This window comes from Python bivittatus, unplaced genomic scaffold (genome assembly GCF_059951505.1).
Source record: "Python bivittatus isolate LINGU-HERP-01145 unplaced genomic scaffold, Pbiv_v1 ctg000580_np1212, whole genome shotgun sequence".
NCBI lineage: Eukaryota > Metazoa > Chordata > Lepidosauria > Squamata > Pythonidae > Python > Python bivittatus.
Genome location: NW_028277087.1, coordinates 25,536,780 through 25,564,349, shown reverse-complemented (window position 1 = coordinate 25,564,349; position 27,570 = coordinate 25,536,780). Strand labels below are relative to the sequence as shown.

The following is a 27,570-nucleotide window of genomic DNA, read 5'->3' as shown; positions in this document are numbered from 1 at the left end:
TAAAAGTGTGCTGAACAATCTTGAAATTCAATTAAATTCTAGGTAAACAGTACCAGTCTGTTTTTCGTTTTGGATTACCATGCATTTTTTGTTTATTCAGAGCTTGTATTTTTAAATGACTGACTGCGCTATTTGGAACTGTATATAAACTCTTTCTGTTCTCTTTCCTATGCAGGGACGAACTAATTGTCTGACAGATTCAAGAGCTATGAGTGCCAGTCACACTGATTTGGCCCACTGAGGTTCTGGAACAGATGCTAGCTAAAAATGTCTGTATGAATCATGAAGCACCGAGATTCGCAGGTTTTGAGGCCCCATTATGATCATTCTAGCACTTTCTAGGTTAAAGACATAACAGAATGGACTATTTTTAGGGTCTCTTAAAATAAGTGGCATTTTAAAGAATCCTAGAGTCAGCAACTAGCTTCTTTGTGAAGCGGGCTGAGTTTGTTGCGTTGTTACTAGCAATACGGAGTTGTGTTACAGATAGCTGTATAGCAGTATCCATAAGCAGAGGAAAATATCCCACAAAGTAGAAAAGGAACTGAAATATAAAGGAATGCAAAAGTGTGCTCTTTTAAAACTGTTACAGGAACATCCATTATTAACTATGTATGCATTTGGTAGAATGAGATTTGCATTAAGTTCATCATTGTATGGAACGAGGACAGTGTACACATTGTATAGTTACCAAAATTGGCATGTAGCTTATCTCATTAGTATTGGGCTTCAGGTTTTAAATCAGGAAGGCAAGATGCTGATTAATTGGGATGGAATAGCTTTGACCTCTGGAAAATGGCACTTAGTAGCCAATTACTTGTGGCTTTCTTCAGTCAAAATTAATGGAAGCAGTGCAATCTACCTTAAGCTGGGAGAGGAAAGCAGAATTGGCTAAAAGCCAGTCAGATTTTTCAGTCTGTCCACTTCACTCTCACCGAACACTCCTTTTTTTCTTAGTCCAGAATTATGATTACTTCCTGCCTATTGAATTTTACTTCTGTTTCAGTTTGAAGTGAGAAAGGGAAAAAATAACTACTGTGAAGTAGTTGCTTGCAAGAGGGCCCCGTGAGAAATTTGTCAGGGCAAAAAAAGCCTATCAGTGGCAACTTGTTTCAATCTTCCATTGGTTTATTACTCTTTTGGGTGATAAACTTTTTTTTCCTCAGGGGACTAGATAAGGAAGGGTAAGTGTTTTCAGCATTTGGTTTTGCAGTCAGTAATTTAATGAAACATGTTTATCTGTTTCCATTTTGCAATACTATTATTTGCAACCAGGAAGTAGAAGTGTGTGCAAGTCGTGACTATACACCAAGAAAATTAAATCTCTGGCCAGTAGGAATAACCAAGCATTACAATCAATGTTATTAATGTAGACTCCAGAGGTTAAAAGCATTAAAAGGAAGATATTCTAGTTTTATGAAAAGTATATGTAACAAGATTTGTGATCAAGGTACATCAGCTCACTCTTTCAATGACAACTTACCTAGCAGTGTTCTGGGACCTGGTCAGTGCTGCTAACTATGTAGATATTTTGTGAGAATATTCCATACCATTTGTAAATCTGAGAGAATTATACTTGCAAGTTCATAATAGAGTTGGTTACATTGTTCTTAACCATCTTAGTTAAACTCTAAAATTCTGAACAGGCTTTGGAAGGCAAGTAGAAAGAAACCAAAAAGCTGAACTAAGGTACAGTGACACTCCATTCTTAAGTTGCTGTATTTGGCATTCCTGTCTGCGAAGGCTACAGATGCTTCCTTGTACTGTACTTTCCTGTGTTTCTTTAGGTTTTACTATACCATGGGAGAAAGAAGCCCTGTAGAGATAGGTATAGGTACACTGAAGATAATACCTAGATAATATTACATTGGCATATATTCTAATACAGTTTCAGGCTGTTACTCAAAATGGCATATACATATGCATTATTCAATACATTTTTGAAACTAAGATCTAAAGCTCTTTGAAGTGAAATGGTTAGGTTATTAAAATGATACTAGTCTCCCTTATTTTTTAAACACCTTCCCCATTTTTGAGGAGAAAATAAAGCTGGCTTCTGTTTGGTTAACATGGTTGTGAATTGCATCGTCCCTTGTGTTAAATACCATGTTTTCAAATATTCACATTTTAGCTTTAAATTGTTATAAAATTATCTCTCTTGCTATGCATCAGGCAAATTAAGAGTAAGTTGAAAATATGTGCTGCCAAAAAGTTGAGGCGGGCAGCCCTTTAATGCCATCTTGTTTTGATCTTACAGCAAAAGTATAGTTGTATACTTAGATGCATGAACCACAACAGCCCTCTCTCAATTTGGTGGGACTAAAATCTTGACCTGTCCAGCAGGATTGCTTTTACCTTATGTCCTCCAGATGAAATGAAACTGGAATTTCAGAATCCCTGAAGGTCATGTAGACTCAAAATTCTGAAAATTGCAGGGGAAATCTACTTTTGAAAAACAATCTAGATGTATTATATATTATGAATAAGCCAATGACCTAAAATACTAACATTTTCACATGAGAAAAAGCATCTTTGTGAATAATCTATAGGACTGTGCTAACTTGGTTCTTAGTCACAGGACTGTCCTGCCTTGCTTATGCATCTATCAGTGAATAGGAAATGAATTTATCTGATATCTTTCTTCGAAGCAATTTACTCAGTACATATAATTAGGTAAGTGGATATACACAAAACCTTTGGCTGGCCATGTTGTGGGATGGGCAGCCATGGTAAGTTATCACTCTACTGATATACCATTGAGTGTATCTTGGATATATATATTCTATCTTCAGCAATGATATAGAAACAATAACCATACATTTCCAGCTCATGATACAAGTAGTTCAGCCTTTCACTAATTTAAGTGACTATTGTTGAAAAATAAGTAACATATCTATCAGACATACCATTCATTTCATTAGAATCCTGTGTTGGGTGCAGAAATAATTTTTATTTGTGCAACTATTGTACCTGTTTGAAGAACTGATTCTTCATCAGCAAAACCTTCCATTATAAAGTTTTTTTTCCCATCCAAAAGTAGCTTAAGCAACAATTTGTGTTGTTTTGTATAATCTCTAAAGCATGATTACTTCCCTACCAAGTAGGCTTCTTCATAATAAATCATTTAATCCTATCTTAGAAATGTATTTGTGGAAACAATGGGGCCATCCAACTAGGTCCACATCTGTCACTGAAGTCCCCTTTAGACCTTCTCACTGCAATCTGAAAGAATAAGTTTTGAGGGTCCAAGTGAAACGAAGGGAAAGCAGTATGAGCAGCAATCATGGATTATGCCTGTTAGGAAGATTGCCATTTCTCACAACTCTGTGAGGGGTTCTGAATAAAACAGCAATGAATTGTAGGCTAAGTTGCAATATTAATCTGCCTGACCTCTGCACATTAAGTGTCTTGGCTACAGCATTATTCAGTTAGATTTTTTCTCTAATTTTAGATTTTTCTCCAATTTTAGAACAGTACAAGTGGTGGTGATAATCTAAATTGCTCATCACATTATGTAATTTCTTGGACAATACTGTTAACTAGTACCCAAGTCACAATTTTATTTATTTTATAATAAAGTCACAAAATTAAATATAATGTATTTAAGTTACATCTTTAGTAGATGTTCCTATACCCATTTAGGATGACCAAGAATACAGTTAGCCCTGATATAACTCTTTGAAAGGAACATGGAGATAGTTCTATATAGAACACTTGCCTTGATGCAGTAGTTATTCATGTACAGTACGTGTGAAAAGTTGGAATTAGTACCGTCTGGTTTCAAGAAAAAGCTTAATGCAAAACGATTCAGACAATGTTTACTACAAATACCCCTCTTTGAGAGCAGGGATTCTTTTTAGATTTAACAACATGTTAAATGGAAATAAGCTGGATTAAAGATGTTTTGTTTTAAAACTAGTAATTCCACTGACTATGGAAAATGAAGTATTTTATTATACGTATTTCTGAAAACAGATTGTGTAGTGTTTTACTGAATTTGTTTACAATGTTGAAATATCCTGATTTGTTAACAAGGTCAGTTTCCCCACTGAAAACTACTATTTTGTGCTCAAGTACAAAATACATACTTGTAACATAAACTCATTGAAAAAATATTTTACCAAAACATGTTTATATTTTACTGAAGTTACAAATACTGCCTTTTAAAAATATGGAATTTTATTTCTTTATTGTATATGCTCAAATTAAACCGGAGAACTCGTTTACTACTAAAAGCACATTAATTCTAGTCTGCGTGTAATTACCAGCATGCAGTGCCCCACATAGTAAACGGAATAGTTTTTGTGCTCTGTATGTATGACCAAAACTGGATGTAGCTAACGGCGTTTCCTCTCTGCACTTTATGTTATGGCAGCACTGATGGGGCTATTGTGTAATGGCAGGATATCCAGCTAAACTGCTGAAATGGAGTAATTCACATACTCTTTCAAAACTCACTTCAGAGCACTTGAGGATACCGTAGTCAGAGAAGAATCAACAAGGCAGCAGTTTAAAGAGGGAAATACGTAAATGGTAGTTCTAAATAGTATAGTTTTAACACTGGAAAATATTAAAATGGAAACAGGATAGATCAGTCTTTCAGGGTTGATTCCCCATATTTTGTTTAAAAAAATTTGCATTTACTCCTTAAAACAAAACAGTCCTAATTAGGAATTTTATTCTTACAGGAAGAAATAATGCATGATAAATTTATTTGCAAAACTGAAAAATTATTGGCTCTTTTAAAAGTCACAAGTTGTTGTTTTTTTAAACTAGAAAAAGTATATTTTCAACTTACCACAACAATTTCCTTAATCTATTTATATTCTTAAATGGATGTTAAATTAGAGCAAGAGTATTTGCTTTAGGCTATTCTAAACAAGCAGACTTTTTCCAGAAGTGCATAGCATGGTGTCTCTTCTTTTTTGTTTTGTTTTAATATGTTACAGAGTTGTGAACCATTTGTTTAATTTGTAAAGCTTTCTTGTTATTCTCAAAGTGTAAAAATAAAGTATTGAAACAGAGCTATGTAAATGTGATCTCTTTATTAAGGGTGCGGAAAAGTTCTGTGCATGGAATGGTTACTTTCAAGTGATTCATATCTGGACCAAAATAGTTATATTTGGCGGGGAGGGAGAAAGCAGGAAAAAACAAGGATACCGGTGATGATAGATAAAAGGAGATAGGGGAAGATTGATGGATGGCTTAATACACAGATGGGGGGGGGGGAGGAAAATTGGGGTAGAATGCATTAGCCTTTCCCTACTCACCCTATAAGACCCCTCCAGAGTTTGTTTTGGTAAAAACAGGAATCATGAATCGTTCTGCTAAAACTCAGTACAGAACCACCAAAACGTTTGGGATTCCACACAAAATAGACGGTAGCAGCATGGCTGATTCTCCTGGGCATAAGAGTAGAGCTTTCAACCCTTCTCTCCCAGAAGCCTCCGGATCTACAGAGTTACCTAACTCAGTCACTTGCCTTGCTGTAGCAGCTTGGCAGTTACTGCTGCCACCATCTGTCTTCCGGGGGGTGCTCCCCCTGGCATTCTTTCCCAACTCATATGAGATAAAGGCCTCCCACAATTTATATTGCCTTTCTGGCAAACTGAAAGGAAAAAAAATGAGTAAAGATGAAATAAATCTGGTGGCACCACATCCTGGCCTCCGCCTTTTGGGATATACACCAATCTCATAAGTGATAAATACAATCAAACTTATTTAAAAAAAAAAAAACCTTCAGATCTCCCAAGGAAAAACATTCAGTGTCGAAGGAGATAGAACTATAGAGATGGGTCAAATCACTAATTGTATCTTAAAAGACTCACATAGAAAAAACAAAGGAAAATACTGTATCTGGGCAAATCAGAAGATGCTTGCCTGCTACTAATTTAAGGGCAGCTCTGCTGTACAGAAGTTCCAAGCTGCATAAAACCCATAATTAGTAAGGTTGTACACAGAAAATACCAGAGACAAAAGATTAGATTTGAGCACACATGTAAAACTAAAAAACCTTAAGCAATATTTTAGCTAAATGTTTTTTCACCTATGCTTTCAAAGATACCCATTTTCTTGAAATAGGTTTTTCCTCCGTCTCAGTCCTGGATTTCCCTTCCATATTGCTGGAGATCAGAGTCAGTGAATTCTGAGGCTGCAAGGGAAAACACAAGCCCTGTTCTTTCTGCTTGGCCTCAGGTCCCTTCTGCCTTTCTCTTGTGTAGGAAAGGAGGTGAAAGAATTTCCCCCGTGTATATACCAGAAAGAATCTCTCTCCTCATCCAGATGCAGTTTCAAAGTCTGAATGCCTGAGCGTAGGTAGCAAGGAGGCGGTACCGTTACATTGAATTATTCACATCCTTGCTCCTTCCTTCCTTAGAGAATGCGTAGGAGAAATACAATACCTGTTAGGAGAAGCAAATAATTCCCAATTACCTTCCAGCCCTATGACTACAGTGACCATACGTCCTTTATGATAAAGGACAGTCCTTTATTTCAGAAAGCTGTCCTTTAGGTTTATTTAATTTAATTATTTATTTTCTCAGTTTTGCTGTTGAATTTTCCTTTGTAAAGCAAAGTTATAAACTTTTTTTGGTATCCTTATGAACCTCTTTCAGATTTGCCCCTTTTTTCAGGTTTGTCCTTTATTTCTTCTAAGAAAATAGGGTCACTGTACCTATAACCTTACAAGGGCTTGTAAAAAATGAACTCTTGTCAGCCCAGCTTTAAAACATTGAGAAAGCCAAGGAATGTTGTTAAAGCTGGGAAGGAGAGCACGGGATCTGGGAAGCAAAGCCAGTATAAAATAAGCCCATACATGTAACTCCTTAGAAAGTAACTGCATTCATAGAATATTTTCTCCTTGTTCTCCCAAACCATTGCCTTTGTAGTTCCACCCCATTATCATAGACTCCATCTCACTATACCCGATATGCTGCTATGTCCAATCAATTACTTTGCTTTGCATAATTCTATACAGGGGGGCTGCATCCCCAACATCTTTTAGCTTTTGCTCCCTCTGGTACCTAATAAATAATTTGTGCTTCAAGAGAATTGTGTACTGGTCCCCATTTCAAATGACCTTTTGGTGAGTTTGTGAAAGAAACTGCTCCTACAAATGTATAATTTTGGGTAACACTGCATGTTTCTCAGCAGAACACAAAGATTTTCCCTGAAAAAAAAAATGTAATATTACATTTGAAGAGGGTAGTATTGTTTCAAATACACTGAAGGATATTGCATTGGAGATGAGTGTGTTTTTTGATCTGAGCTGTTTAGATTATTTTATCTTTAGGTCATCTTTCTCTGAGGTTAATATGGTATTTCAAGTAAGGTAGAAATTTAAAAACAATATGATGAGACATGAAATTTAATCTTTTCAGGAACACAATCCAGCCAAAATCAAGTATTTTATTTCTTTGGAAAATTTCTAAACATGTACTCAACACTTAATAACCTGGTAAAGTAACAAGATTTGAACATAGTTTATATCAGGAAAGCTGAATGATTGCAATTGTAAACTTAAATAACATCTTCATCTTTGGTTATTTAATCCTGATTTTGTAAAAAAGCCATCTAAATTCTGTGGTAATAAAAATCAGAGTTCTGCAATGCTTAAAATGGCATCTAATAAAGTTGTATCACTTAAGTCTTCCAGTCATCTTATTGGGTAGAGACAAAACACTCCCACTAGACTAACAGGAATCTTGTCTATGTGTCTTGATATTTAGATATTTCTCAGACATTTCTGACATAATTAAAACTAAAAAAAGATTCAGTGTAAATGAAAATCTAAGATTCTTCCATTGGTGCTGCTTTACTCACATTTATCTGCTGTTCTCAAAGTATATTAAAATGCTTTTACTGTCTTCTATCTTAGTACTTACACTGCTTTTTGATAATCATTTTTATTGCTAGACCATGATTTAAAGTACATCCAAACTGCTATATGGTGTTAACAAAAGCTCTGTTAAAAGCTTAAGTAACAGTGTATAGATTTATTAGAAGGAAGAAATGCTCATGTATTCCTAGAGAGACAGAAAGTACTTTAGCCAGGAAAGTTGGGGGGTGGAATTTCACTGGGGCCAGACTGACTGTTCTATTAATTCTGCATCTTGTGCCTTGGATGTTGCTATAAAAACCTGCCCAGTTTTTAGAAACACAAACCTCTTGGAGGGACCAAAAGGCTCTTGTAAGTGTCAGCCTATGGGACTGTGCAATAACAGATCCTCATGTCACTGTTTTGTTTACACTGTGTTGGATTTTATTACATTTAATTATTAAGTTTTATCATGGAAAACTACTTTTCTATATACTTGGGGCATCCCAAGAAAATAGTATTCATGTTATAATTCAGCAGTTAGTATTTTATTTAAAGCTTCACTGTTTTATAAGTGCATTTGTTACTATGTTCTTAAGGACTTCCACTGATAATTGGGAATCTTTATTTAAACTTTTTTCTTGCCTTCTCATGTTGGGGACTTGTGATAATGGCAAGTATTAATTTTTATAACAATGTAGGTTCCTACATCAAAACAGAAGTACAATGCAGAATCAGAAATTTCTTATTGTCTGAAGTTAAAATATTAAAGATCAAAGTCTCTGGAATAGGAAGAAGGGATGTCTACAAGTAATGTCCTAGGGTGGTCTTTCAGGCTCCAGTGTCTCAGAGAAACAGAAGCTCCATAATAGTAAACACAGAACATTTGTTAAACCTTCTTTAAAATTCAACAGAAAATTGAAAGTTACCAAAAAGAAAGCTAGGTAGGTAATTGGGGTAGCCTAAGCACTAAATCACCAAAAGAGCTTAGGGGAAATAAATGTGATTTTTTAAATCCCCAACTAAATTGACTAGCAGATAGTCAATCCGCTACAGATGATCAAATGCCCTGTTGTTTATTGGACAATCAGTCTGATTTGCCTTATTAGGCTATTTTTCCCTTGGTCAAAGGATATCCCACTGAGTAAGAAATATCAGAATGTGAAGACTTGCTAACCATTTTCTACAGATGCTTCTTGGGTAAGGACTAAAAGGGAAATAATGTCACAATAAGTCAACGGTTAAGGAACTTTCTTCAGATTTAGAATCTCGCTTGGTGATTGGTTACAGTTCTCCACTAAATATTCCAAGTATTCCAAGTTAGGGAGAAAAAAAGAAGAAAAAAGTAGAGTTACAATTATCTAGTTGCTGCTGCTTCTGATTATTTTATTCAGACTGCTTGAACTGAAGAGAAAGTCCAAAAGGATTATTTGCAAAGGAAATTAAACTAGGAAACAAAAATTGAACACATATTTTTCAAACGTTTTGGTTCCCTCTGGCCAGAACAATTTAATTAGAATTCAAGATCTATGTCTGCATTAACAGAAATCTCATAAGGTTCTGTGTAAGACTCATGGCAGTGAAATAGGAGATGGGGGGGGATCTTGATTTTGCAGCTGTATATCAAATTTTGGCTTTTATCCATTAAATACGTTTATAAAGGCAGAGGCATTCAAAGTCAATTATATTTTTTTAGATCTTGTAAGATTTGGGTTTATGTGGTGATGCCAGAATAAATTCTTAAATATATTTTCTAAAATAATGTTGCAGCAAAGTTATGTGAGGTACAGGAAAAGCAAGATATTTTAAGTATACTTGTATTTTTTTTTTTTTTACTGATGCATCAAACACTGCATTAAGAGATCTTGTGAACTCTCTTATTTTAGCAAGAAGTCATCCTACTAAACTTATTGACAGGGCAAATACTCTAATCTGACAAATAAAGAGTCCAGGAGTTCCTCTCCTTGAATAAATTGTGGCCAGAGAAAGCTACTGTATTTTAACAAAATCCACAATTTACTAGAACCTATACAATATTCTATCTAATCAAAACTTTCTGATGTGGAATATATTTTAATGAATAGGATCAACTAGGCTAAATATTATTTGAATAGGACTTCCACTGACAATTGGGAATCTTTGTTTAAATACAATATAGTAAAGATTTCTAGATATGAAATACAAAGTGACGGAACAGTCCATATTCTCTATTTAATCATCCATAAATTGCATTGAGAAGCTTCTTCAGGCAACTGCAGATATCAATTACAGCATTTATGCAAAACATCTCCCAAAATATGATGTTACAGAAGGTGTATAACAAACTTAAGTATAGGCCCAATATTTGATAATGATTTGGGAGTACATGAAGCTTAATCAGTAGGACAGATTGCCTATGAGATCCAGCAGGGTGGGCATATTTCAGGTCCTGGTTGGGATTTGGCCTTTGTTAATCTGTATTGTGAAGTTTTTTTATGTTTTGCTTTTATGCTTTTAACAATATGTAAGCTGCCCAGAGTCACTATTTCTGAGTTGGGCACCCATATAAATCATTTAAATAAATAGTTAACTGTGGATGCTTAAGTCTTATTATCTTTTTTTCCTGAGATAGGAGACATGAAGACTTAATGCAGTAGGTCTTCATCTTTTGGACTTCTTGTGTATTTTTTTAGAAATTTAGAAAACCACATTATTTTTCCCCCCTATGTAAAGACTGCAATGGAAGTTATTGATAATTCACATTTAGTGTACAGGCAGAATATAAATATATTTTTCATAAGCTAAAGGAAAACAGCAATTTAAAAAAAAAAATTAACAGCTTGGTCACCTAAAAGGTAAATATTGGATCCAGTATGGAAAGAATCCCCTAGCTACCCTAGTAAGCTGCATCCCACCACCTTAAAAAGACTGCAGCAAGTTCAAATGGATCCCAAAGTTAGTATTACTTCAGCCTGAGCACTGTCATAACAGCACCTTAGTGCTGTGTTGAATACATTTAAATATAATTGCTGACATCCAAGAATTTCCTTTCAAGAAAGATAGCCTACCTGGCTTCAAAGATTATTCAGTTCAACATTATTTTGTCAGTTGTTACATATCTGTTTATACTCCTAAAGGGAATTCTTTTATAAACTGTTGTTTTGGTGTGATACCTCTTGTTCTGTTTTTGTAGTCTAAACTGGAGTTCCAATTATTGTTTGCTACCGTTCTTTCACCAAGAATACAATCCAAGTAACATGAGAACGTTGCTAAGCAGACAGGGTAGATAAGCAGGATGATACAATGGCAGGAACAGATTGAGGCTTTTTAATGTGATAGCTCCATTCTATACTGAAAAGCAGCAAAAATGTACTGCTTTACATTTCTTCATAATTATGGCTGATTTTCCTTATTCCTTTCACACCTTCCAAATTTACAGTATAGTAGCAAAGATGCTGGGGCAAATGAGGAGCAAAAATAATTCTTAACATTCGCAGCTCACTTCTACTATACGAGGTCTCTCCAGCAATCTGTGCTTGGTGTACAGTGCGACACACCATCAATCTCATCAACAGCTGATTAGACCAAGTTATTCCAAGTGCTGGAATAACAGTCCTGGCTGGGCAGCTGAAACACAAAGCTTGCAATTACAAAACTATCTACACAATTAATTAACTAGAGTTTGAGCTGGGAAGAGTAAGCTTGTTTTTTTTCAGACTGGTTTCCTGGGCTAGGCTTGCAGAAACCCTGAAGCAATTTTTACCAAACTGCATTTGCAATAAAGGAAATCTTATTAAATACACAGAAAATAAATATTACTCATATTTAACTATTGCATTTAAATTCAACTGTTAAATACAGTATATATTTTTGTTGTTTCAGAAGTGCAGCCCCCAGCCCAAAATTTACACAATCCTGGGGCAGATGAATTAATGGTATGATTTGATCTAAGGCACTTTAGTTGAATTCTTAAAAGACTAGTACCCCAGTCCAATGTCACATTTATACATCGTTCCCTCTTAGCAAATGTTATAACATCCTATTAGACACTTCAGAATCACATTATTAAGGTAGAATGTGTTCCATTGCACGTTAATCAGTAAACACATCCTTACCTCATTCCAGCTCAAAACATATTATTCTAGGTAGAATTAGAAGAACCCAATATCAGCACACACACACTATCACACACATACAGCAAGTATGAGAACGGGCGCTCACCGCTTCCATCACAGAATAAAGAATTAATTCTCTTGCTCTTGACACCACTGTTCATTTGATGCAATCTAGGTTTGTATTGGCAGTTATCTCACATTCAGCTTTTGATCCACCAAGGCACCCAGATTCTTTTGCATCTGCATAGCTGTCCAGTACAGTGCAGTCTGCCCCCATCCAATAGCCATGTATTTGATTTTTATTGCCCAAATAAAAGTCTGCCCGATTAAAATTTATCTTGCCCATTGTCTCCCTCTGTATTCACCTAATAGTAGCACATGTCACTCCACAGTTTGCCACTTTCTCTATTAGGATTTCATGGGAGATTCTGTCAAATACTTTTTCAAGTACCCTGTATCCCTGGCCAACTCACTCTATTAAAAAAGGAGATTGGTTTGGTCTGGCATGACTTGTTATTATTAACAATCCCAGGCTGCCTCACAGACCTGACTGTTTAATAATCTGTTCCAGAGTTTTGCCCAGGATGAAAGTCAAGATGTCTGGTCTGTAGTTGCCTAGTTCCTGCTTGTTCCTTTTTTTTGAAAATAGTAACATTTGCACTTCTGTAATGTTCCAGCACTAGACCTGTTCTCCATTTCTCAAAAATCATAGAAAGGGAGCTTCAGAATGACACTCACAAGTAAAACACTTGGAAATACTTGGTTAGGTCCTAGGGATGTATATTCATACATGGTTGGCGCATGCTTTCTATCTCTTCACTTAATTTGGGTTAGTACCCATTCTTAAGTCAATTGTTCTGCTTATGTCTCTCCTTTGCGGAGAGGCCAAAAGCAAAGCAGGAGTTCCAGAGCTTGGCTGTCTCCCTGTTACCTGTTACAATCCTACCATTTTCTCCAAGCAGCAGGCCCACCCAATAACCTTTCCTTCCATTTGCTACTATCATAGACAAGTCTTTTGTTGCTCTTAGCTTCCTCTGCAAGCTCACGTTCCTTTTCCGCTTTAACCTTTCTGGCTGACTTTCTGCAGATATTAAATTACTCGCTGGTATGCTTCTCTGCTGATTAATCTTTCCTGTACGTGATTCATTTTATTCTTAGTGCAGACAAAAGCTTCTTATACATCCACAATGGTTCATAATGCACCCATTTTTTCTTCGCATTGGAATTACATGCTCTTGTACTTCCAATATATTTATGAAGCTTTCAGTACTCCTGCACTCTTTGACCGGAGGATTCCCATCCATGCAATCCCACCTATTTCTCTAAACTTGTTAGAATTAGCTCTCATGAAATATAGTATGCATGTATAACGATGCTCCAATGTCCTTTTCTGTAGTATCTTGAAACAGAAGATGGCATGGTTACTTCTCCCAGTGCTCCTACTGTTTTACTTCTTCAACCAGCACTTCCCTATTGGTCAAGATAAAATCAAGGAAAGCCAATCCCCTCATCTCTTCTTTAATCTTTTGGAAAATGAAACAGCAAGAACACAGAGGAATTTTTGAGACCTTGTAGTCTTGGCTGAGCTGATTTTCCAACCAGTATCCTGGAAGTTGAAGCCCCCCTTTATTATCATGTCTCTTCTCTCTGAAAGCATCACAAGGCAGTCCAGCAGGGAATTATCCAGATCTTCTGCCTGGCTTAGTAATCTACAGTGCACCTTCCCCTGCTCCAATAATAATATCCTACTTGTTTCTCCTTCTTTATGTTCTTACCCAAATGTTCTTAATGGACTCTCATGTTAAAATGCCTGGATCTGTACATGTGTGCTCTTCCTTCACATATAATGCCATTTCTCCTCCCCTTTTATCAGGCTGTCCTTTTGATTAAAGTGTATCCATCAATCCTTCCATTCTACTTAATGAGTTCTGTCTCACCAGGTTTCACAATGCCTTGCCTTTTTGAAGGAAATCTGTCAAATATTCTGGGCACAGGTTATTTAAGGTCAGAAGCAAAACTCTGAACCTGGGTTGGTAGTTAATTGGCAGGCAGTGCAGTTATTGCAGCAGACGAGTACCGAGTATATGGCCAGATGCCCTGGTCAGTTATTTTGCCGCTACATTCTATACGTGCATTGTCCAGGCTAGGCTGGTGTAAATAAAGGTCCTCTTATGTGCAGTAAACACAGAGCTGGCAGTGTTTGGGCTGCAGGCTGCTTGGAGAAGGAGGATTAACCACACAGCTCTTTTCACTTTTTTTTAATAATAGGAGAATGGTTGATGTATGCGTGTGTTTAGATCTCTCTCTCTCTCTCTCACTGTATGTGTGTGCGCGTGTGCATATATGCCAAATTTCCTTTTCCACTCACCTTTGAGCGTCCCAAACAACGTCTTCCCTCTCATCCACTGCATCAGTTACCTAGATTACAAAAAAAGAAATCAAGAAAAAAATGTACATGGTATGCTTTATCAGAATGTAGCAATAGGAAAGAAATAATTTCATTTCAAGTAAAGTACTTTGGGTAGACCATATACTTTTGTCATTATCATCAAATGAAGACATAGACTTTATCTTCTAATTACATTTAAAAGTAAAATGGTCAGCATATATTGAGGAAGGGAGAGCACAGTACAGCAAGTTACCCACAGAAGGATATAATTTCATGCAAGACAGCAGTTCTTTCCCCACAGCCTGATGCTTCTTTTGGTAGCAAAGATAAGGTCCTCTTCCCTTACCTTCCCAGCAAAATAGAAGCTTTTGCTAAAAGCAAGTGGGTAGTTACCATGAAAGCTCTGTAGTACTCTCTAGCGCCTTATGACAACGACACTTATGAAAAAGATAAAAGAAAGCCCAGCCACAATTTAATTCAATTTTTTGTACTCTCTTCCCCCAAATAATCATATAAGCATTAACTCCAGATATGAAAGAATAAGAGAGTATCTGTCAGCAGATCATGCATATATAGCCATGGCCCTTACTCAAAGAGAATATTGTGTTTGGTTGAGCCAAGAATTCTACTAAAATTACAATACAGAGGCAAGCATGAGGACTGTTCAACTACCTTATCTGGCTTTAATGTAGGCCTATCAGATCTGGGGTGCAAAAGTCTGAGCAACTAAATTCTCTTTGCTATCATCTAATTGTTGTATTGATTTGATATTGTAGCTCTACCTTAATGCCTACTCTAAGTGATGTGCAAACCTGACAGTTTACAAGTATCCAAATAACACACAAGGAAATCACTATGTTGGCTATCAGCCCATAAAGGATGAAGTTCCAACTGGAGATTCCAGTTGCTTCCATTCTAGGCATGATCTGATGCTATACTATGATGGTGATATAACTTGATGCTATACTATGAAGTGGTATGCATTGCCACTCCTGATGCATACTAGAGGGAGAGTTAATTAGCCAACCCTAATTCTGTGATCCACGGGAACAACAGCTTTTACCTGCAAACATTCCATTCTCCACTATGACTTTCATTTCAGTGTTTAAATCAAGGTCCATTCAAATGTTAAAAACCAGTTAGATGCACATAGCCCTCCTGCTATCTTACCTGATTAATGCATATTATGGGAGTCTGGAACCTGCAGCTTAATCTGTGAAGTTTTGCCCCAAATCCCTGTAAATATTTGGCTTTCAGGAGAGAATCCATAGCGCTGAATTCACATCTGAATAAGGCAGCAATAGAGTCAATAATGACTAGCCGCACCATACCTCTGGAGAGCAGTAAGCTAAGTCTCTTAGTAATGCAATCATGGAAAGTGTCCTGTAATAAGAAGGAAATTTGAAAATACACCAGGGTGTCTGTCAAGAGCAACACAGTTGTGAAAAATATGTGCTCCACTGGATCCACAGTAATTTCTGCAATAGCTAGAGTAATCCTGATTTGCATTTGTTTGCAATGCCAGCAGAACAGTGCATTGTATACCAATCAAGCAGAACCTTACTGACTCAGGAAGCTGAGTGAGAATTTAACTGCAATGTAAAAACTTGCCTTTTTAGAAAGGTTTTTAAACTGATGTTTTATGTATTTATATATATTTATGTTTTTGATGTTCGGTGTGAGTCACCCAGAGTTCCCCCATTGAGGGGAGATGGGCGGGTGAGAAATTTAACAAACAAACAAACAAACAAACAAATAAATGTTGCAAATATATGCACATTATCTTGAGACTAAGTCCCAATTAACCCCTTTGAATGTGTAATAGGATTACATTAAGATTTTTACAACAGGATTATTGGTATGGCTTCTCATTCTAAAGCAGTCTCATTCTAGAATATGCCAGATACCCTTTTTCTATGCTTGGAAATATGATTATTCAAAGCTTCTTTCTGCCAAGATGGGCTACTGAATTGTTTAGCATTTTCTAAGTAGTGGCATCTTTCCAGCATTTCAGGTAGTAGTCAATCCCCATCTTCCTATCTATAATTAAAGAGTCCAGGAATTGGACCTAGGACCTTCTCCATGCAAAGCATATATTCTGCCTGCTGAGTTATATCCTTTTCCAAAACTGTATCTTAATTAAGCTTATAAAATGAGATTTAAGATTCCAATCCCTCTCAGCATTATGAAAGTGGCTCACTGAAAACACCGGAGCTTAAGTTAATACTGACTAATAAATTCCACTGAAACCAGCAATACAAAATCATAATTGCTAAGAATGGAACTGCGATTGAAAATCGTACAAATAGTGTCAATGGAGCATTGGCCTTTTTGGGGCATTTCATACTTCTCTCTTAAGACTGGTATAATTGATGATCTCCCCCCGCCCCCCGCCCTTCTCTTTACAAAGATTTTGTAACAACAAAGCAGAACAAAGGATACAAGTAGAGTAGCTAGTTATACTTTTGTCTGTTCAAAAGAGGTCCTGAGCTATATGAACTCTTAAGAATGTTAATAGAACCATTTTTTAAAGATACACAAAGAGGAAACTGAAAATAAAGTTTTATCTTATTCCAATCAAGAATTCTTCTCCGATGGCTACACTGCACTGCTTTGAAACCAGCTCTGGTGAGACAGAAGCACTCTATGTATGGCCAGAGGTATTCTATTGTAAAGTTTACATTCCTTTGAGCTGAGGTTGCAATTTTGTACACCAGGATTGGGCAATTCATGGCCCATGTGCTGCACATGGCTCCTGACTAGATTCTTTGATGCTCTTGGAAGTCTCCTGAATTGTGCTGCCAAAACCTGATAGTGAGCCAGCAAAATCCCTAAAATAGGGTCAAAATACATTCTGTAGTTCAATCTTCTAATACTCCTCCCTTCCCAAGTCAGAAAACCTCAGAAAGAGAAAAACCAGAGAATCATGGTCCCACTCACTGACTTGGCTCCTGCCTAATGCCATCATCAGCACTGAGCTAAACACCAACAGGAAAGCGCCAATCTGTGGCCAGCACAAGGTGATCTAACTCTTCTAAAAAATTACCCCACTCCAACCTGAAGTAAATCCTACTAACTGCAGGGCTCTGCTGCACTACTACCAGTGCAATCTTCAAGCCATTTGTAAAGCACCATACAATAAATCTGTTTTTCCTCTATGCAGTTCTTACTGTCTGCTCGTGGTGGAGCATCAAAGTGGGAGGTGTAGCTGACAATCATTCCAATGAAAAACAAAATACGGGAGCAACGTACTGGAAAGAGGTTCTTACCAATACATTAATGCAGTATTTCCCAACCTTGGGAACTTTAAGGTGTGTGGACTCCCAGAATTCCCCAGCCAGCCATGAAGTCCACACATCTTAAAGTTCCCACGATTGAGAAACACTGCATTAATGTACTGTATTCATTTTCCCTTCTGGCCACTGTTCCAGCAACTGAAACAGCCTCCCTCCCCAATGTCTGTATGGCATGCTCCCTACTAATATTTAGGAAGGTGGCTAAAATGGAGTTATTCAGGAGAGCTTTTAATGCTTAGGTGTTATCACTGGGAGATGCTATGTCAATATCATTCTGGGTAAGTAAAGATATTACCCTGTAAATTTTATCCTGTGTTTTATTATCTGTTTTATGCTGTACACTGCCAGGAACCCATAGGGAGTATCAATACAGCAAGTAAATATGGAGGTGTGACCAGAAAAAGCTGGTTTTAAAAAGAAGCATTTACAAAGGCTGATGTGTAGTCATGAAAGTTTCAGGAAACACTGGAAAAAAATATTTCATTGTTTACTGACCTTGCAGTTCAGGTAAACACCAGAAACTTAAAAAAAAAAACCATGGCTTTTTGACTTCTCTCCAACCTTTTACCAGCAGCAGCCATAGGAGGCATTTGTATTTTCTTCTGTTTAACAAAGTAATGTGTTCCATGTGTGCACACATACTTTCGCTCCAGGGACTAATCGGGGTATGTACAACTGCACTGCCCATCTGTTTGTGTCAGAGGCTCTAATCAGGATAGTTACATCAGTGTTGCCTCTGGATACAAGTTTCTGTTCTTCCTTCATATTGCATCTGTTTGGCTTTCAGTATTTGTGCACATCAGGAAGCGTAGGCCAAGCAGCAAACACGCTGCTCTGGGTCATGTGATCAAGGAAGAAGGGAGGGGTTTAGTAGAGAGGAGTGACAGCATGCTCAGCCACTGCCCAACTGCCCCCCCCATGGATGCATTGAGGGGGTTTTTTTTCTCTGCAGCCCCTGGCCATTTTCTAAATCAATATTTTTTGTCTGTTTTCAGCTTCTCCCACCACACCAAATATGGTTATATTATGTTCTGTTTGAGAGAATTATTCTTCTGACAGATGGACAGCCACAGTTCTGAGCCCTTTTAGGAAATTACTTTCCAAAATGCTGAGAGTAGCAATAAGACCTTGTGGTTAGAAGATGAGACTTGGGAGTTTGAGTCATGTAAAAACCGCAGCATGGCGGTTTGGCAGGTGGAGGAATGTTAGAGATAAAGGAGGAGTGTTAAGAGATGTAGAAAACTGGAGGCTTGACCGAGGGGCAACCTTTGCTCAATCAGCAAAACTAGAGGCTTGACTGAGAGGTAATATTTGATTAATTAGCATAGCAAAACGCACACCCCAAAGATGGGGATTTTAGAAAACATAAAACATGCTAAAATTATGGGATGCTAATAGGTAACATGGAATCAGATGTGTCTGCGCAACATTGTAACCAATCATATCTATTTTCTTATCTCAATGTAACCAATTATGTTTATTCCTTTTTTTTTTCTCAACAAGTATAAAAAGGATGTAAAAGTTTGCTTGGGGCTCCTCTCCCTTTAGCGAGACGGAGTCCTTTTCCTTGAAGCACTTCAATAAAAAGGCGAACAGCCAATTCTCGTCTTCGGGGTCTTATTGGGCAGAACCCGGGGGAAAGGGGTTCCGCACTTTGCGGTGAACAATGCCATTGGGTTGGAAAGAATAAAAGGGAAACATTTGATGTACATTTTTCCACTTTTGCTTTGCTTTCCTTAAAAAAAAAATTAACAGAAGCAATGTGAAGCAAAAGGTTTACCGTGCACTGGGGAAATTCCAATTTATCTCCTCACCGAACTTACAAAAAGAGAATACAGAATATGCCAGAGGAAAAACAAGCAACTAATTAAGCCAGACCAATTTCTCCTTAAAAACAGAACCATGCAATGAAATACCTAGCTGGAAAGATTCTCTACTCCTGCAGCACAGTAATTCAGTGCCAATGTCTCCCCCTCTCTCTTTGCCACCTTTGAAACAGCAAATCAAGTCTTCCCTGTGCTTGATTCCTTTTCTATCTCACCTATCCCCTTCTAGTTGAATTTGTCCTCTGTTGAGCCACACCCGTGTCTCCAGAGTATAGATCTGTGGAAGACTGCAGACCGGTTGGATCACAGCCCCTGAGTCTTACTGCTGTCCACCACTTAATGGACAAACTATTCTAACATCAGAAGCATGTGGAGAAAAAATGCAAATTAACACCAAACAGTGAGGCAGACTATAATCTGCATTCTATGCCCAAACCTTTTAAAAGTTAAAATTCAAGGCAGTAATGACATTTAAGACTTTATATGTAAATAAATAAAAATAGGCAGCCAATGATTCTGTGACTTGGGATACATTATTTATAGTTTTTGTATGATGAACAATTTTACAGATTAAAATCTATTTTTATTCACACCAATTTTATTTTTTAGTTTTCTCTTGATGGCAAGATGTGCAAGATGGGTTGTGCAGGAAAACAGAAATGGGCTTCTTTACAAGATCTTTATAATTCAGTTGACTTATTGCCAAAAATATAGGCACATAACAGCCCTGCTCTAGCTTCTGAGGGTTCTTCGACTTTGCCAGCATAGTTTCACAGCTCTGAGAACAAAAAGCTTACCTTTTTGTTAAAAAAAATAGAGGAAAAATGCTCATTTTTCAGAAGTTCTGTACTGCGTTTTGCAGTGGTGGAGCTCAAACCTGATCTGTTGAATGTCTTCTCCAAGTTAGGGTCTTTTTAACGAGACCATTCTTTATTTTTGCACAGTTTAACTAATGGATGGTTTATATGTATTGTTTGCAACCTTTTGGCTTCATAGTATTGAGAACATTTGAGAGGGAAAGGCTAACTTTATATATCTTGTAAAAATAAATAAATAAACCTCCCTTTTTCTGTATAGATTTGCTGAGAGGTGGTATTTACAGAAACAGTGTTGTCATTTTGATCTGCAAACTGCCCTTTCTGCATTTGAATGGAGCATCACTTATCCTTTTCAGCTGCACAGATTGGATTTAAGATTTTGAAGCACTGACACCCAGAAAAACCACTCACCAGGTCTGCTGCATGTTCAACAAATATTCCATTTCCAAATTTTATCTTCTGCATCACCTCAGATGGAACGTCACTTCTCAGTTTGGGCAGCTGCTCGATCAATTGCTGCAGGCGTTTATTAGGGAAAACATCTTCTGTGCAAATGTAAACTGCACCTGTAGCAAAGGCAAAGCCATCTGAAATTACTGGCTTCTCTTCGTGGCAATCAGTCTGAACAATTTAGCTACAAGATTGGACAACTGTAGATTTCTCAATATGTATATACAGTGTGGCAAAAAAGTATTTAGTCAGCCACCAATTGTGCAAGTTCTCCCACTTAAAAAGATGAGAGAGGCCTGTAATTTTCATCATAGGTATACCTCAACTATGAGAGACAAAATGGGGAAAAAAATCCAGAAAATCACATTGTCTGATTTTTAAAGAATTTATTTGCAAATCATGGTGGAAAATAAGTATTTGGTCACCTACAAACAAGCAAGATGTCTGGCTCTCACAGACCTGTAACTACTTCTTTAAGAGGCTCCTCTGTCCTCCACTCATTACCTGTAGTAATGGCACCTGTTTGACCTTGTTATCAGTATAAAAGACACCTGTCCACAACCTCAAACAGTCACACTCCAAACTTCACTATGGCCAAGACCAAAGAGCTGTTGAAGGACACCAGAAACAAAATTGTAGACTGGCACCAGGCTGGGAAGACTGAATCTGCAATAGGCAAGCAGCTTGGTGTGAAGAAATCAACTGTGGGAGCAATAATTAGAAAATGGAAGACATACAAGACCACTGATAATCTCCCTTGATCTGGGGCTCCATGCAAGATCGCACCCTGTGGGGTCAAAATGATCACAAGAATGGTGAGCAAAAATCCCAGAATCTCACGGGGGGACCTAGTGAATGACCTGCAGAGAGCTGGGACCAAAGTAACAAAGGCTACCATCAGTAACACACTACGCCGCCAGGGACTCAAATCCTGCGGTGCCAGACGTGTCCCCCTGCTTAAGCCAGTACATGTCCGGGCCCGTCTGAAGTTTGCTAGAGAGCATTTGGATGATCCAGAAGAGGATTGGGAGAATGTCATATGGTCAGATGAAACCAAAGTAGAACGTTTTGGTCTAAACTCAACTCGTCGTGTTTGGAGGAGAGAGAATGCTGAGTTGCATCCAAAGAACACCATACCTACTGTAAAGCATGGGGGTGGAAACATCATGCTTTGGGGCTGTTTTTCTGCAAAGGGACCAGGACGACTGATCCGTGTAAAGGAAAGAATGAATGGGGCCATGTATTGTGAGATTTGGAGTGAACACCTCCTTCCATCAGCAAGGGCATTGAAGATGAAACGTGGCTGGGTCTTTCAGCATGACAGTGATCCCAAACACACCGCCTGGGCAATGAAGGAGTGGCTTCGTAAGAAGCATTTCAAGGTCCTGGAGTGGCCTAGCCAGTCTCCAGATCTCAACCCCATGGAAAACCTTTGGAGGGAGTTGAAAGTCCGTGTTGCCCAGCGACAGCCCCAAAACATCACTGCTCTAGAGGAGATCTGCATGGAGGAATGGGCCAAAATACCAGCAACAGTGTGTGAAAACCTTGTGAAGACTTACAGAAAACGTTTGACCTCTGTCATTGCCAACAAAGGATATATAACAAAGTATTGAGATGAACTTTTGATATTGACCAAATACTTATTTTCCACCATGATTTGCAAATAAATTCTTTAAAAATCAGACAATGTGATTTTCTGGATTTTCCCCCCCATTTTGTCTCTCATAGTTGAGGTATACCTATGATGAAAATTACAGGCCTCTCTCATCATTTTAAGTGGGAGAACCTGCACAATTGGTGGTTGACTAAATATTTTTTTGCCCCACTGTATACTTGTGCTGGGAAGGGATAATAATTTCCTTTTTATTTTTTCAATTAGTTTATATGGCCACCCATCTCATAACTGACTCTGGCTGGCTAACAAAATTAAAAACTCAGTAGAAGCAAACCAATGCCAATAGCAAAAGCCAGTATAAATAGATATATAGAACGGCTGCTGAGGACAACAGCAAGCAACATAGCGACACCTCTCTTGCAGGCCCCCGTAACCTCCTGAAAGCCATGCTGAGGAACGCAGCCAGATTGTTAAGGCTCTCTGGAATGCCAGCAGAGTCTTGCTGGATCCTGGGAAGTCTGGTGTTCCAGACAGCGGCAGGAAAGGGCCACTTCCAAAGCTGCAGTGGACACTAGTATGAAAAGGCCAGAGTTCATAAACAGAACCCATACTTGCAAATAAAATGTTTGATTCAACCCTGGCAGCCATAAATCATAATTTAGGTGATTCCAGCAATGCCATAAAGCTTTACACAGAATTTCATCTTTTGACAAAAAAGCGGGCTGAAAATTAGGATCAGGCAGCACTTGAAGGAAAATGTCTCTAGGGCAGATGGTTCTATGCTGAAGGGACAATAGTCCGAAGTGCATAAAGCAAATTCCTACACTGAAAAGTTTGATTTGATTTAGCTGTTCTTGAATGTAACGACCCTTACATTTTTTGAGGGAATTAAATGCAGGCTCTCATGCATGTCCCTTGGAGCAAAACAAGGGAAAATGCACTAAATTCTTTTAATTTTTTTTTTTAAAACCAAACTCCTTGTCCTTATGGATGTATATATGCTTGAACGTTTGTGAACAGTGCCTACTGAAAATCTTCAAAAGAATGGAAGAAGATTTTTAATGTTTGGAGTTAAAACTTTAGCAAGGCGTGGACTATCTAGCTTTATCACTGTTTATCCCAAAGATAAACAAAACCATAATCATCATAATGCACACGTATGCAACACTGCAGTTGGTGAAGAATTATGCTCAGAATCACTAAAAGAAATTGACAGAATACATTTCTTACCAGATTCTAGTCCACCATATTTGTATGGATATTGCACAGAAAGGCAGAGCTGCAAACCAAGCTGGGTCTTTCCAGCAGAGCTCTCACCAGCGATTTCAGTAATTCCCATAAGGGGAATTCCACCTCGGAGCAAGCCATCTAGAACTGGGCAGCCCAGACTCAGCTTCTGGCCTCGGGAAGTGTTGTGGGCTTTGTTCTGAAACAGCTGGAGTGCTAAAATGACAATTCAACACCATGTTTATTTAATGTACTTGTATGCCACTTTCAATGTAATTATCCTGAAGTTGAAGGCTTTCATGGCCGGCATACGATGGCTGGTGTGGGTCTTCCAGGCTGTGTGGCCGTGTTCTGGAAGTTTTGTTTCCTAACGTTTCGCCAGCATCTGTAACCGGCATCTTCAGAGGGCAGGAGCACAGACAGGAGCAGTTCTCTCTGTGCCCAGGATGATGTTGTGGGTAGCTGAACATGCTCTCAAGCACACTGGACACAAAATCCTATTTGAAAACACAGAGATACTGGACAACACCAACAGCCACTATACCAGGCTATACCAGGAAGCCACTGAGATTCACAAACACCAGCACAGTTTCAATAAAAAAGAGGAAAGTCTAAAAATCAACAAAACCTAGCTACCAATCCTGAAAAATACAGCCTGCAAAAGGTCAACAAACTCAGCTCAACCACCAGGATGTGTGAATAATTCACACAATGAACATGCTAATCACCCTCAGCAGCCACTCGTTAACAACTCAATAGAAAAAACCCTGCCTAACCTCCAGGAAGAATACATATTCTGACACCAAAACAAGCAGCCAATTGTTAACCCCCCCCCCCAACTCCCTTCAGGCACCCTCGCTGATCTCTATAAATACCCACAACAGGGTCACATCATCCTGGGCACAGAGAGAACTGCTCCTGTCTGTGCTCCTGCCCTCTGAAGATGCCGGTCACAGATGCTGGCGAAACATTAGGAAACAAAACTTCCAGAACACGGCCACACAGCCCGGAAGACCCACACCAGATATCCTGAAGCTGTTCACAAAAGGCTCTTAATCAGTTTGTTCAGAAATCCTCTGCAGGCACCCAGTTAAGACCTTCAGCAAAAGCACAGTGTTCTCTTTCTGGCAGTAGGAAAAGAATACAAGGTGGGAAGGGACAGGGAATAAGGAAAAAAACAAGTTATCAGAATTAGAGGGAGAAGACAAAGGTGCCTTGTTATCATCTTATGATATAAACACTTCAAATCTTAGAGCAAGTTAAATGGCTTGATTATATTCTTAACAGAAATCTGGAAAATCAAATCCCACCATACCTCAAATTTATAGGTTTATAGTACTCTAATATTTTTTTAAATTGATTAATTAGAAAAAAAAAGCTAGTTGAAGATTTACCTGTAAGAACAGAGTTTTTTCTCAATGCACTAGAAATTGTTCTTAGTAGATATTGTACATCTGTCCTGGATAGCTTTGTTAACCTTTGCAAATCTGATCCCGAAAGATGGAAAATGTCTTTAATTGATGTTATATTTGCTGAAATGAGAAAATTGATTAACTGTAACCAGCATAGATTTGTTTATTTGAAAAGGAGGAGGCTTACAGACCATAATTACTCTTGCTCTGGAATCCTGTATCATATACCTCAGTATGCCCCATTCAACCCAATGCAACTTATTTCTAAGTAGACATGAACAGCTTGCCACCATCAATTATTATGCAGAGGCAAGACTGCTGTTTTTATGCAGGTACCTTTTTCTAAAGCAAAACTGTGAAACTACAGTTCTTCACTGTTGCTAAACTATTCACAGCATCATTTACCATTGGCTATACTTTATGGGGTTCCTGGGAATTGTAGGTTAGCAATGAGCGCAAGGCTAAGTTTCCCAACAGCTACAGACACACTCACATATGTTTATTCAGAAGTGAGCCTGACAGGGCTTGTTCTTAAAAATCGCAGATTGCAACCTTAGTTCCTTTTCAGATCTAGATATATCTAACCTCATCAAAATCAGCAGATTTAGTTACAAAGTGCATTACCTAAATGTGAATTTACCCACTTGCAACAGCAGTCTATTCAATCTCCCAGTCAAATATAGCAAGAGAAAGTTTTCTCGTACAATTTATATATCAAAATGATACAGGGATGGTATACAATATAAAACAAGGATTCATAAACAGTTATATTACCTTTTTTAATAGCTGCAATCACTCTAGGGTTCATTTCAAACTTATCCCAGTCCATTTCTTCACAAATGCAGAGCCGCACATATTAAATACCATAGAGGAAGAAAAGTGAGTAAGATACAGCTTTGGAAAGATGCTTACAGAAAGACTGGAGGTAGTTTTTCTCATCAGCCTCACTTCTTGATCTCAGCATTATTTTTCTGATTTTCTTTAATGCTGTCATATGTTACCAGTGTTATATACTGATTTGCAATTGCTTGGTTCTTTGTGCCAACTACTTGTAAAATGAAGTACATGAGACACACTCAAAGCAGAGGCAAATAGGTTTGTTTTGGTTACTTTCAGGTTATGTAGCATATGAAAAAAATATCAGAATGGATGGGTGAAGAATGGAGGAGTGAAGAATGGTTCACACATAAACTGGATGAGACAATGGTACTTAGGTGGAAAAGTATAAGGAGGCATGAGATTGGCCAAGACATGTTGAATGTTGTGAAAGTGGATGCAAGTGCGGTACTTTACAATAATCACACAGAATAAGGTACTATGAGTAAGGAGCTCCCCTCCTCTATTCTTCTGGTACTCAGACTTAACCTAGCCTGTTAGATATTGAGAAGGATAGCATGTGTGGGGAAATATGAATGAAGCTTTTAGTTCTGAAAGTGAATAAAAGATTCTAAACCTACAATAGTTGAATGAAAAATAATGCTTCCATCTCTATGACTTTAGTTTAAGTAAGGATATTTTAATAAATGAAAAGGAAAATAATTATTGAAATGAACTCTTTTGTTACCTGTATTTACTTCTCCACATAATCTCTATTTACTACACATTTCTTCCAATGACAGACAATCTTCTTAAAGCCATCATGAAAGAACTCTACACTTTGCCTCTATAACCAGGCCTTGACAGTCCTTTCCACCTCTTCGAGTCAGACAGATGCCCACAAAGCTTATTCCTTCAATTTTGGTAAAAGGTTGAAGTCACATGGCAACAAATCTGGACTGTAGGTGAAACAGTGAGACACAATTTCACAATTACCACTTGGGTAGCTCATGAAGTATGAGGCCTAGTGTTGTCATGTTGCAGCAAAATTTCCTTCTGGTGTTTTCAAACTCTGCTTCATAGTGGTTTCAAAGTTTTGAGCGTTGCAATGTACTGAGTTGACAGTGATGAGAGGTTCTAGAAAATCCATGTGAATAAAGTTATCTGCATCCCCCTGAAAAGTAACCATGCATGAGTTTTCCTGCTGAAGCCTAGGTTTCAAAAAAAATATTCACAAGCGAAGTTTTCTCATGATATTCCATGGTGCTTTCTATGATATCCACTGATGCTTTGTTTCTGGATCATAATGATCATCCAATGTTTTGTTGGCTGTCACTATACTGTGAAGAAATTCCTTACCTTCATTCTTGTAGCGTGACAACAACTGCTGTCAAATTTCAACTTCTGAAGCTTTCTCTTTCTTGCCAGCATGCAAAGAACCCATTTTACATGAACCTTCCAATACTGAAGATCATCAATACCGTAATGTGACCCACATGTTCCAGTGAAATGCCAAGTTTCATAGCAATTTTCCTTTGAGTGATCCACCAATTGTCCTTAATCAGTTCATCAACCTTTCTCATGTGAACCTTGTTGACTGATGTCACAAGTTGTCCACTTTTTTCCTGATTACACAAATCAGCTCTTTCTGGTTCACCATCTTTATACTTTTTGGCCCAGCAACACACAGTACTCTCTTCACAATCATCACTATAAACAAACTGAATTTCAACTGGAGGGACTTCTTTACCTGTCAAAAATTCAATCACAGCATATTGCTTAAAGGGCACTGACAAGAACTCATTGCAGGC

The 27,570-nt window shown here is 37.9% G+C and overlaps 2 protein-coding genes across 10 annotated transcripts in view; one reads left to right on the top strand and one right to left on the bottom strand.

Moving 5' to 3' along the window:
• KLC1 (kinesin light chain 1) overlaps positions 1-4,440 on the top strand; it is a 45,276-nt gene extending 40,836 nt beyond the window's left edge. For all 6 annotated transcript variants that reach the window (XM_088149784.1, XM_015887264.3, XM_088149788.1 and 3 more), the window contains one exon: positions 176-4,440. In XM_088149784.1, the coding sequence (XP_088005910.1) occupies positions 176-241 (66 nt within the window). In that variant the 3' untranslated portion in view covers positions 242-4,440. The remainder of the gene's footprint in view (positions 1-175) is intronic.
• XRCC3 (X-ray repair cross complementing 3) overlaps positions 1-27,570 on the bottom strand; it is a 44,845-nt gene that overhangs the window by 15,510 nt on the left and 1,765 nt on the right. The window contains exons 2-8 of one of the 4 annotated variants that reach the window (XM_025163571.2): positions 25,718-25,774; positions 24,926-25,063; positions 23,535-23,747; positions 20,651-20,805; positions 15,470-15,682; positions 14,279-14,328; positions 4,921-6,401 (exon numbers count right to left, since the gene is read on the bottom strand). In XM_025163571.2, coding sequence (XP_025019339.2) covers positions 6,350-6,401; positions 14,279-14,328; positions 15,470-15,682; positions 20,651-20,805; positions 23,535-23,747; positions 24,926-25,063; positions 25,718-25,772 — 876 coding nt within the window. In that variant the 5' untranslated portion in view covers positions 25,773-25,774 and the 3' untranslated portion in view covers positions 4,921-6,349. Of the gene's footprint in view, positions 1-4,920; positions 6,402-6,446; positions 11,423-14,278; positions 14,329-15,469; positions 15,683-20,650; positions 20,806-23,534; positions 23,748-24,925; positions 25,064-25,717; positions 25,775-27,570 lie in introns of those variants that run through there. The other 3 variants (XM_007423470.3, XM_088149789.1, XM_025163572.2) reach the window with 3 other exon arrangements.